Consider the following 12,694-nt stretch of genomic DNA (forward strand, 5'->3'; position numbering starts at 1 on the left):
CATTAGCATTCTTTTAATTTATTGCTTCTTCTCAGTTCAACGTCGAGCCTTGTGGGTTTGTTAGGCAGATCTAAATTGTAACATTACTTCGTCAAGAAAATATGGGAAGCTTTTAGAGTTGTCGTGGGTTTATTTAGTATTCTAACTGTATATTCTCCTCTAATGAAACCACCAATGTTTTTTCCTCTTAGTACTAACTAATGGGAGAAGGAAACAATGTGGTCAGCCAAGGATAAGTCAACTGATTTTGGATCTCTTTCAGAACTGTTCACTTTTAATACAACGGAGGTCACTTTTTCTCTCTTTAAGCTATTGGAGTATGTCTACGTAATATTACATAGATCAACAGTCGAATAGCAAATATATGCTATTTTGCTTTTCACACTCAAAATGCCAAGTTGGTAGGGATGGTTATAACTTGTCTTTGATTAAACAACCAGCAAAAGAATCTTTATAGCTGATCCCCTACTGCTCGCATTGGGTATGTTCAAGAAAATAAAATGGAAGGCTATTACTATAACCAAGTGGTTGGGTTGTATCAGCTCGCGGTGAGTTTAATTTTTTCGTGAATATTAGAGTTGATATTTAGTAAAATTTTATTGGATGGCTATATAGTATTGTGATCTGTTTTTTTAGAAGGGTTGGTATTTGGCAAAGGTAGCAGCTAACCCTTTAGCCTTAATTAGCTTACATGTTTATGATCTGAAGAAAATAAAAATTGAATCAACACAAACACGCAATATAGAAGAAACCATATATGTTTTACTGTAATAATTGATGCGCATCTTTTTGGAAATACTTGATTCTTCTCTTTCAGTATATTTGCTGAAAAACTAACTTCTTATAAGAGCATCTACAACCGGGCTCCAAAACTTCAAATTTGGACCCAACTCCAATCGAGCTCTAAATGGGGCTTCAAATTTAGAGCTATGAATAGTGGGGCTCTAAATTTGGAGCCTCACCATGAAAATGGAGCCGGGCTTTATTTGTCATATCAATTTTTTGAAAATACCAAAATTGCCCAATAAGTGTTATATTTAATAATTTTAATTTAATTTGTATCCTTTGTTAAATAATTTAGTTAGTTAAACTGAGTATATAATTAGTTTTACTAATCAATTTTTAACAAAAATAATACCATTGGAAAGGTCTCATCGAGACCTTTAAAATGAGTCTAATATTAAATTATTTTTCAGTTAATTTTAATTTTAATTTTTTTATTTATAAAAATGAGTCTAATATTAAATTATTTTTGAGTTAATTTAAATTTAAATTTTTTTATTATTTATAAAAATGAGTATAATAAATTATGTATCCTAAAATATAATTACTCAAAATTATCCCCAATGTAAATATTAAAAATTAAAATATATTAGATATGAAATACATCAAACATGAAATACATTAAATAAAAATTATATTAAAATTTATATTCCTTCATTCCCGTGTCTCTTCCATAAGTGTTCAATTAGTATATTTCGAAGCTCGAAATGAGCCTCTCTATCTTGGATCTTCCTATGTCGCGTAAGTAATTGTTGAAATCGTTGGCTACGGAACCGGAACCGGTGGCTACGGAACCGGAACCGGTGGCTACGGAGATGATTTACCAGAATATTAAACATCTATTGCTTTTATTATGTTTGGTTAATTTCTGCTTATTTTAGGTAATATAATTTTGATATTCTTAGTTAATGACATGTAATGCTTATTTCGATATTTATTTCGTGTAATGTAATTTCGATGCGTTTAATTAAAAAATTAGTAATTTAAAATTACTTCTAAAACTATTGAATATTAGTCTTATTTTAAAGATCACAATGAGAGTTTTCTAATCATATATTTTTTAATAAAAAATAATAACGCTAAGATGATCTATTAAGCAATTTAAAATAACTAATATAATAATATATATTATATTATTATTATAATATATATGGAGCCCGGCTCTTGCTCCATTTTTGGCTGATACAAAACATCGTTTCTATATGAACTAAACTTCTCATCAGTTGTTACGAATCTATGTTAGTTTTTCACCCTCTTCCTATTCTCATATATATATATATATATATATATAATGAGGATGTTTTTGCAATTTTCTGAAAAGAAAGGATCCTATTTGCAAATAAGATTTAAAAGAAAAAAAAATGTGGCAACTGAGTTCCCTGTCTCAGCCCAATCCGGTACTCGGTCATTTCCTCCAATCACCCCGAAGAAACAAAAAGTCCATCACCAGTCTCTTCGTCTCCTTCCCAGTTCGACCATTATCTTTCTTCAGTTCTTCTCCTCCTCCCCCTCCAATTCAACCTCCATGACCAACCAAGAAAGAGGGAACCTCTACAACAACGTGAAAAACGCCCTAGAATCCTTCATCTTTACAAGCACAAAGCTCTCCAAACCAATCCTCCAAACCTTTGGACCACTCTCCGTTCCGATTACCATCGACGAAGACGACCTCAAGAATCTCAGATCCAAGCACAATCGGATCCGCGCCACTCTAAAAGGCGCGGAAACCTTGGCCGTCGCCGACGAATCCGTCAAGCTCTGGCTGCGTGAGCTCCGCGATATCGAGCTCAGCGTCGAGGACATATTGGAGGAAATTGAATTCGAGTCTCTTCGCGCCAACCAGCTCGAGGATTTCAAGGTGGAACTACTCTTGGGAACTGACGGGAAGCGGAAGCGCGAGGCCGGATCATTATTCCTCCCTTCTCCCTTGAGTGACTTAAACCGTAAGATCATAAATATTAGGGAAAGGTATCATGAGCTCGCATTCGATCGCAATGCGCTTCGATTGAGAAAGGGAGATGGGAAAAGTTTAGTCGATGTTAAACCGCGGACTCCTAGTAGCTCTCTTGCAACTGGAGATTGTCATGGTAGGGAGGAGGATTTGCGCAAAGTTCTGGAATTGGTATTTTCTGATTCTCGCAATGGTCGCAGTTACGGTGTCATCACCGTAGTCGGCATCGCTGGTGTGGGGAAGACTACCCTTGTCCAGTATGTGTGCAATGATGAGAGAGTCAGGTCTCACTTCCATCACCCCCCAATTTGGATCTGGGCCTCTCAAGATTTTAATGTGGTTGACATGACAAGAACGATGATACAAGCGTGTGGTGGAGACGCCCGAGAGGTAACTGAATTGAGCTTATTGCAAGAGAATCTTGTACGTCTTCTATCAGGGAAGAAGTTCTTGCTTGTTCTTGATGAAGTCTGGAGTGTGGATAAGGAGAGTTGGGAAAGATTGCAGGCACCTTTCAATTGCGCAGGTAATGGAAGTAAAGTAATAGTGACTAGTCAGAATTTGAAGGTTGCTAAAATCATGGGGTCTGGTTGTGGATATCATTTAAGCTGCTTGTCGGATGAGAGCTGTTGGTTGATCTGCCAAAAACAAGCATTTGATGGTCAAAATCGAGATGCACTTGCTGTTTTGGAGCCGATAGGTAAAGAGATTGCCAAGAAGTGCAAAGGTGTGCCATTAGTAGCAAAGGTGGCCGGAGGCCTTCTCCGCTCATCAATTGATGAAGAACATTGGAACGATGTCTTACAGAGTGACTTATGGACAAATGATGAGGTAGTGAATGAGGTTATGGCAGCTCTCAGGCTTAGTTATGATCATCTTCCATTTTACTTGAAGCGATGCTTTGCATACTGCTCTTTGTTTCCAAAGGACCACATATTCGAGAAAGAGCAACTGGTTCGGTTATGGATGGGGCAAGGCTTTTTGGAACCTAATGAAAGACTGAAGCCTGGAGATATTGGTGAAAACTATTTCAATGAGTTGGTAGAAAGGTGCTTGTTTCAACAAAATGACCAAAGCGAAGGAAGGTATGTGATGCATGATCTTTTTCATGAGCTAGCTGAATCTATTGCAGGAAACGAATGTTTCAGAACAGAGGATTATGGACTACGCAATATACATGAGGAGGCTAGGCATTCATCTTTGGTTCCATCGCATTCAGAGATTGAGCAAACGATAGGGTGTGATTCCTTTGATGGTGGAGCTCTACGCACATTCTTATTCATTGGAAGGTTGAATCATGGCCTCTTCTATGTTAAGATTCCTGATATTCTTTTTACAGTTTTAAAATGCTTGAGGGCGCTTGATTTAAGTAACACCAGCATCGAGGAGCTGCCAAGCTCGATTGGGAACTTGATACACCTGCGATATCTTTCTCTGGTGAACACCAAAATCAGGAGGTTGCCAGAATCGATATGCTGCCTTGTCAACCTGCAGTGTCTGAACCTGAAGAACTGTAACGAACTTATTGAGTTGCCTCAAGGAATAAAGCTCCTCAAATTACGGCATCTTGAACTGCCACAGCAAGAGTATAAAGATATCTGCATGTCATATGGGATTGGAGAATTAACTGATCGCCAAACATTTCCTACATTTGATGTTGGAAGTGGCATTGCTAGTTGATGGAGATCGAGTGTTCGATTGTGATCGAGCCAGCCTCCACACTTACATGAAACACCCAAGCCTTTGGATGTGTGGTGACACAAATTTGATATGGAGCGGAGGCGACTATTTGATTTATGTTGATTATCTTGGTCCTTCTAGGGTCCGAGTTTCATTTTTATGTGAACCAGTTATCGTGCAAGATAACAAGCGCATCCATAGATGTTATTTCTAAAATTTATAGATGTTTATGTACAATAGTAGGATATTTTGATATACTATCCATATAATGTTATAGCCAATTTTTTTTTTGCGATGCATATATTTTTTCGTAATCCAGATGTATGTATATGTTGAATATGTATTCTTGGACTCCATAATTATTGTGCTGGAATCTATAGATAAATCAATGATGTATTTACGTATTCCATACAAGTATTTTCTGAATCAGAAAATGTCTTTATGAAACCCATAGTTATTGTGTTTGAATACAATAACTATGGGACAATAGCAGAGTATTTCGACAAATAATATGTATAATGTAGTAGCTAGTTTGCTTACTATCCGTACTTGTTGGAAAACAATGCTGGAAAAAGTCGTGTATTTACTATCTGTACAATGCTGTAGTTCCAGAAGTATACTTTCCTGAATCTTCTTAACATAAACTGAGGCATTTAGTTTCTGAGATAGTTTAGGAGTAGATACAAATGATGATAAGACTCCTGATAGCACTTAATTTGGCATTCAAATTCCTAACCGATCCAAGAATGCTATAGATGTACTTGCAGTAAGTTTATGTTGGTTCTTTTTAAAGCTTTTCCCCCTTTTCAGTTATATGGGCTAATCTCTGTTTCATGTACAGTGGGATAAATATTATTATTTTCTATCTGTTGTCTAGGTAAGCAGAAAGTTAGTCAGGCAAATGCTACGAGGTGAATTTCCATGCCCATCCCCATCAGCGAATCGAGTTCCTTCCCCTCCATGCTCATCCTTCCCAAGGCTCTCGACCAAGCAACCTCTCGCTACAACTCTCTCGATGACACCTTGGCTCGCGCAAATGCATGCCTCCACTCTTCTCAGGCCTCAAATGTACCCATCGTCTTCATGAACATTCAAACCGAGGCTCAGCTCATGACCAAGGTGATTACCTTTAACTTGGGAATTCCTCACGATTGGGAGCCTGGGACTTCGGTAGGTATCGGCGGGACGGCGTCTGCGACGGTTAACTCCGAAGGCAGTTCGACTTTTAGTACACCGCTACGGCCGGAGAAATGCCTGTGGAGGTTAGGCTTCAAGAAGGCTACAGTAAGCTGGGTTTTGCGATTATCCGCACCGAAGAGGTTCCCTCCTCTGCGTAGTAGATATTTAAACACTCTTTCTTGTTATCTATATGTGACGGGCCGTAGTGAAATTCTCCCTTGGGTGGAGGTCAGCGGAAGCAAATCCCCAATCATCCACACAATAATCTAATGAATAGAAATGGACATAGCAATCCAATTGGAAAAATCACAAAAATATGAAGCTAATGATAAAGAAATAGTAATCAAATACTCTAACCATGACTATAAGTAATTATAGCCAATAAAAAGAGAGAAATAAAATTTACGTGGTTCGATGATATGCCTAAGCCTTGCATCTATGGGTGGTGCAAAGTTTTAGTCCACTAATCAAATTCAAGTACAAAGGATTTTTCTAACTAATCTCTCTCGATATAATGGTAGTTGTATCTCTTAGATTTTTTCTTGCATAATAAATATAAAACCACAACTTAATTATTTATAGGGGTGATTTGACAGAGAAGAAAAATCTCGAGGTGTTCGAATGCTCCCAGACGCATTCAAACGCCCCGCAACGCCAATCTAGAACTATGCAAAAGGATGTTTAAATGCCTCTAGGACCCATTCGAATGCCTTCAGTATGCAATTCTTCTTGGGCCGACACATGAAGCTTGGAACGCTACTTCTGTTGCAGGTCCGTTTGGATGGATCTAGCCGTGTTTAATAGATAACTTGATCTGAGCTAATTTTCAACAATTCTTCACCTTGACGAGAACATAAAGACTTCAAACAAATTCCTCTCCAATGCAAAATGACTAAAACCTCTCAAAATGCACCGCTTGCAAATTTGCATCCTAAGACACCAAATCCAAAAGGATAAATACGTGTGACATTGATCAAATCTAAATAATGTTGGAACTTGACTTTTGTCACTACTTTCATCAACATATCTGTAGTTCTAGTCTTGCAAAGAGAAATATCTCTTCTTCCAAAATTTTTCTCACAAAGTGAAATCGGACATCAATGTGCTTTGTTCTAGTGTTATGAACTTGGTTCTTCACTAAACAAATGCATTTTGACTATCACAATGTACCTCCACCTGCTCTTAATATACACCTAAGTCATCCGTCAAGCTAATTAACAAAATAATCTCTTTTATAGTCTCTGTAACTGCCATATACTCAGCCTCTGTGGTAGATAGAGCAATCGTCTATTATAAAGTAGACCATTAACACACCGACTTTCTAACAAGCGTGAATATATATATATATATATTCAATAGTAGATTTGCGCTTGTCCAAATGACTTGCATAGTTTGAAACCACATATACAGTAAGATATAGACCAAGTCTGTCATCTTTTGCAAATTTCAGTCCTCTCAAGATACCATGAATGTACCCCAAAATTCACCTCACTGCTTGCCAATACTCCTTCCTTGGAGCATGCATATATCTGTTAACTATACTGATAGCTTGTGAGATGTTCGTCCTAGTGCACGCCATCATGTACATGGGACTTCTAATTGTGTTTGCATATGGTACCTTAGACATAAAATCTTTCTCGACATCCATACTCAATGACATAGCTACACCAAGTCTAAAATGAGGTGCCAATAGTATGACAACTGATTTTGTCTTACTATCAATGCCAAACCTCTATAATACTTTATTCAAATATTGTTCTTGTGTCAAGTATACTGCTCGTTTTCTTCTATCACTTATAATTTCTATGTCAAGTATCTTCTTAGCCTCTCCTAGATCATCCATTTCAAATTCTTTATGTAATTAAAGCTTCAATTTATCAATCTTTACTTTGCTCTTAGATGCTATCAACATGTCATCTACATATAAAAGCAAAGATAAATGATTCATCTTGAAGCTTTCTAAAATAGACACAATAATCATATTGACTTCTCTTATACTTCTGTTTCTATATAAATCGATCAAATCATTTATACTAATGCCTTAGAGAGTGCTTCAACCCATATATTAGACTTCTTCAATTTACAAACTATATTCTCCTTCCTACTGACTTTGAATCCTTCGGGCTGGGACATATAAATTTTCTCCTCTTAATTGCTATGTAAGAATGTAGTCTTCATATCAATCTGAGCTAGCTTTTGATCAAACTGTGCTACCAAAACTAGTAAAATATAAATAAATGAATGTTTCACAACTGCAGAAAATAATTTATTATAATCAATTCTCTCCTTTTGGGCGTAACCTTTTGCCACCAATCTAGCTTTGTATATGATGTCGCCTTTCAATTGAGGATGTTTCTTCTTGGCATATATCTATTTGCATCCAATTACTTTTTTTCATTGAGAAAGCTGCACCAAGTCTCACGTCTATTCTTATCAAGAGATTTCATTCCATTATTCATTGCCACTTTCCAAACTGTACTTTTAGTGTTCATTATGGTTTTTTTAAAGATAGTAGGAGAATTTTTATTAACCACCGAAAGTGCATAAGCTAGCATATCTAAATAGCGTGCTGGCCTTCTAATCTCTCTTCTTGGCCTTATAATTAGCCTCTCATTTGTCTCAGGCTCCAATGTTACACCCTTTTACAAATTTAGTTCTTCTTTTTCTTCTTCATTGACCTCCTATGAAGAGGTCTTCACGACGGCTAGGAGTTTAATTAACTAGCAACTTTCTATCTTTTTCTTTTGCCTTTTATTTAAGGGAATGCTTATGAAAAAAAAAATGGGAATGGCCCATCCCAAACTCGGTCCGGCCGAGGCACTCACAGGCAACCCCTACTGTGGCCCGTGATCCAGATTTACTCGTTCATATATATATATATATATATATATATATATATATATATATATATATATATATATATTAACTACATCAAGTGTTGAATTCTCTTCACCCAAAATAATAATAAAATAAATCAATCAATCAAAAGTTACGAAGCGTAGAGAAGAATCTCCTCCTCTCTTTCTCCGCAATCCTATCGTTCTGGTTTGAAGGTAAAAAGGAGATGGAGCACGCAAGAATTCCGTCGCCGTCAAAGTCCAGCGCTCAGCCCCTCATGAGTGGAAAGGTCCGGGGCAAATCCCCCAGCTTACCAGGTATGTCGCGCCATTCCTTTGGCAGAGGGGATGACATGGAACATATCATAGAGCTGATACTGTCGGATGATTGTCGGGGACGCTATGTTTCTTTTGTCCGTGTGGTGGGAGCCAGTGGCCTCGGGAAAACCACGCTCGTTTCCCTTGCTTACCACGACACATGGGTGTGCGAGTACTTCGATGCAAAGGGCTGGGTCTTCCTGTCCGCCGAAAGATGTAACCATATGGGAGTGTTACTAAGAGCGATTATAGAGTGCTTTACGGGCGTATCATGTGGTGGGCTGACCGATCTGGATCAACTTCGAGAAATCTTGGAAGAGGAATTGACGGGCAAGAGGTTCTTGCTCGTGTTAGACAACGCCTTCAACGAGGATCCAAACTTCTGGAGCGATCTGCTTCCCCCGTTAAGCGCCGGTGCCAAAGGGAGCGTTGTCGTCGTAACCACGCGGACTGAACTGGTTGCTAATATCGAGGGATTAAATCATTCGCATCAGCTGAATCCTTTAGAAGATCACATATGTTGGAGGATCATCAAAAGCAACTGGTTCCTTCGTCCAGAGATTTTGAATGATGCTCCAAACTTGGTAGGAATTGGTGAAAGAATTGCTGCCAAGTGCAAAGGAGTTCCATTACTGGCCAAAGTAGTCAGCGGAACTCTAGGCCGCGGCATAGTATCCGATGAGCAATGGTGGGATGCTGTTCTACAGAGTGACCTATGGGACATGAGTAGACAGGAGGTTAATATGCTGCCGGCTTTAAGAATGGGTTACAATCACTTGACACAAAGCCTAAAACAGTGCTTTATGTATTGCTCCTTGTTTCCAAAAGGTTACATATTCGAGAAGGACTACCTAATCCGATTATGGTTGTCTCAAGGGTTCATTGATGCACCAGGACTAGGAGGGAGACATCGTAGCTACGTTAGTTTTTTCGGTCTTCTTCATGGAGGAGGAAGAGAATATGGTGCTAATAAGTATTTTGACGACTTGCTGCGCATGCAATTCTTTCAGTGTTCACCTCTTCATACTTTTGAAGAAGGAAAGTTCGTGATGCATGAGCTACTCTGCGATCTGGTACGATCTGTTTCAGGTGACGCATTCTTGAGAGCAGAAGATTATAAGTTATCATCTGAAATATCCGAAGATGTTCGTCACTTATCATTTTCTCCTACAGTACACGATCCCGTAATAGAGTTTGAGCCATTCAAAGAGCTCACAGGTTTGGACTCTTTGCTAGTCATAAATAGCTCTCCATTGAGATCAGTCGACAGTCTTTTTTATGTTGATAATCTAGCATCCCTAAGCGATCTTCTCTCGAAATCAAGATGCTTAAGAACTCTGGATTTGAGTTACACGAGTATAAAATAGTTGCCTGATTCGATCGAATACTTGGAGAGCTTGCAGTTCCTCGGTCTCAATAACACGAACATCAGAAAGATTCCTGATTCGATATGCAGACTCTCCAATCTGGAGACATTGGAACTCCGAAATTGTTGTTGTCTGTGTGACCTGCCGAATGGGATAAAGGACCTGGTTAACCTGCGGCACCTTGATGTGTGGAAGGAGACGGGAGTTATTCGCACTCCTCTTGGGATTGGACGCCTGACCAATCTTCAGACATTAGGAACATTTAGTGTTGGAGAACTATGCAAGCTATCAGAGTTGAAGAACTTGAATGGACTCAGAGGCCACCTTCGCATTGGATGTCTTGAGAATGTGGGCCGGGGGATCGATGCCAGATCAGCCTTCCTGAAGGATATATGGGACCTCAAAAAATTGACATTGCAATGGAATAGAGGAGAGGAAAAATTAGAAGGTATTGAGAGAGTAACGACTGCAGGAGAAGTTCTTGAGAACATTCGGCCCCATGAATCTCTAGAGGAGCTGATCATCCGAGATTACTGTGGTCTTAAATTTCCTACCTGGTTGGCAAATCCTTTTTCTGAACTAGCCTCTGTCACACTTGTTAACTGCTATGGATGTCATGAACTCCCAAACCTTGGTCGATTAGGAAATCTCCAGTACCTCTTCATGCAAAATGTCAATGGTCTTCGCCATGTAGCATCGGATCTTGGTGGTGCTTATGCTTGGAGGTTTCCATCACTAAAAAGTTTGAAGCTGTGGGAGATGTATGAATTGGAAGGCTGGAATGATGTGAACGAAACGGATTTCCCTCGCCTTGAGAGTGTTTCCATTAGTAGATGCCCCAGGCTAAGGAGTTTGCCCTCCTTTATATCCCTGGTTGAACTCTCTGTTCACTGCTGCGGCCAATTTCCTTTTCCAGATCTTCAATCTCTTCGAACATTAAAAATTGAAGGTTTGCAGAACCTGACGAGCCTGGCACTTCCAAGCACACTGGACGCACTCGAGACACTAGAGATCCAATCTTGTAACAAGATTTCCTCGGTCGATGGCCTACAACTCCTGAATTCCCTTAAGAAGCTAAAACTGAAAAACTGTCCTGAGCTCAGCTTCTCTCAAGATGCGCGTCTTCCAGATGCACTTCAAGTCGTCGACATCCACTGCAGCTGCTCTTCACTGAAGAATTGGTGCCCATATGGTTTTGAGGATATATCCGGTGCTCATAATCAGGTTAGAAACTTCATCCACAGATTAGTTTACTTAGATGCGTCATGCATCAATGTTGCAATATATTCCATCCATTAATTAGCTGTATTGCTCACGTATGTCAATGTTAGGGAGATGGTAACTCTAGTCCTAGTGAAACAAACAGGTCTTGACAAACGCACATATGAACCAACTTAATCCAAGAGTTTAAGTTATTTTTTTTATTATTTAGGCTTCATTAAGTTTTTAGCCACCATCTAATTTAAGCTCCAAGTCATTGTGTTGTTGAGTTCTTAATTACTGTGCTATTGAGCTGTTCCTTTAAGCCAACACAATGCTAAGCTATTAAATTAAGTTGAATTGAGCTGCCAAACTTAGCTAAGTTATCAAAACCCAAATAATTTGTCCATAATAAATTTGCTTAGAGGTGGACTTGAATTTGTGATATTCTAAGTTATAAGTGGATACCCTCCCAAAGTCTCTAAGTTTCTAAAGGTGGGCGATAGAGTTTAAGCTATTAGGTTTTGGCTCAGAAATGTAAGTATAGTTCTCGTTTTGATTGTTTATCCTGTGTGAATTAATTCCGCATACTCCATTTGTGTGCCAACCGCTCTATATTAAGCTCTATTTCTATTTAATCTTCCCCTCTTTCACTTGTATGGGTTGTCCGAGTCTACTCTCGTAGATTGCCATATCTTTATTCGGTAATCATGATGAACACAATCATCTAGGCTATGTTCCAAACCAACACTGGCATACATTGATCCAGTACCTTGCTCCATCAAGTGTACGTTCGTAAATCGTAATGATCCCTATACAACTATCTCCTGTAGGTCTTAACCCATAGCCTCACTCTTGAAGTTGCGTTGCACCATTGCCACCATATTACCAATGGCTTCACCAGAAGCGTCCACATATTGACACAAGCTCTCAAATTAATCACATCATATTGCTACGAATAGTTTAAGATCATCAATTCTTCATCTCTCATAGTAAGGATTTAGTTTACATTGGCTCCTTTTTAAATCCTTTCCTCTTCTTCAGTTCTATTGTGCTAATTTTTTGTACAGTGGAATAAATTATACTTTTTTGTGTCTCTGGTCCAGGTAAGCAGAAAATTAGTCAGATAAATGCTACGAGGCAGGATGCCAATTCCGGGAGAATAGGTCTTTCTTCACACGAGCTATCGTTCAGCAGAATGAATTGAATGGATTTGTTTTTGTCTTTGGTTTTCTTTATCTTTTTTGTTTAGGGAGACGAAGTGGACTGGATGAATTTAACCTTACGTATTACCAAATATCTAGGTGTGTTCAAATTATCAAAACACATAATGCAGGTAACCAGATTACCTGTCTTAAGATTATGAAATCATATTTTGC

The 12,694-nt window shown here is 38.6% G+C and overlaps 1 protein-coding gene across 1 annotated transcript; it reads left to right on the plus strand.

Moving 5' to 3' along the window:
• Window positions 1-2,134: 2,134 nt before the first annotated feature.
• Window positions 2,135-12,687, plus strand: LOC140762578 (uncharacterized). The gene is made up of 6 exons (XM_073100452.1): window positions 2,135-4,413; window positions 5,353-5,698; window positions 6,310-6,364; window positions 8,647-9,920; window positions 10,116-11,339; window positions 12,422-12,687. Exons 1-6 carry the CDS (start codon window positions 2,309-2,311, stop codon window positions 12,443-12,445), a joined length of 5,028 nt encoding a protein of 1,675 aa, XP_072956553.1. The 5' UTR covers window positions 2,135-2,308; the 3' UTR covers window positions 12,446-12,687.
• The last annotated feature ends 7 nt before the right edge of the window (window positions 12,688-12,694 follow it).

Source organism: Typha angustifolia, chromosome 7 (assembly GCF_048772165.1).
Source record: "Typha angustifolia cultivar Huaian chromosome 7, ASM4877216v1, whole genome shotgun sequence".
Taxonomy (NCBI): domain Eukaryota; kingdom Viridiplantae; phylum Streptophyta; class Magnoliopsida; order Poales; family Typhaceae; genus Typha; species Typha angustifolia.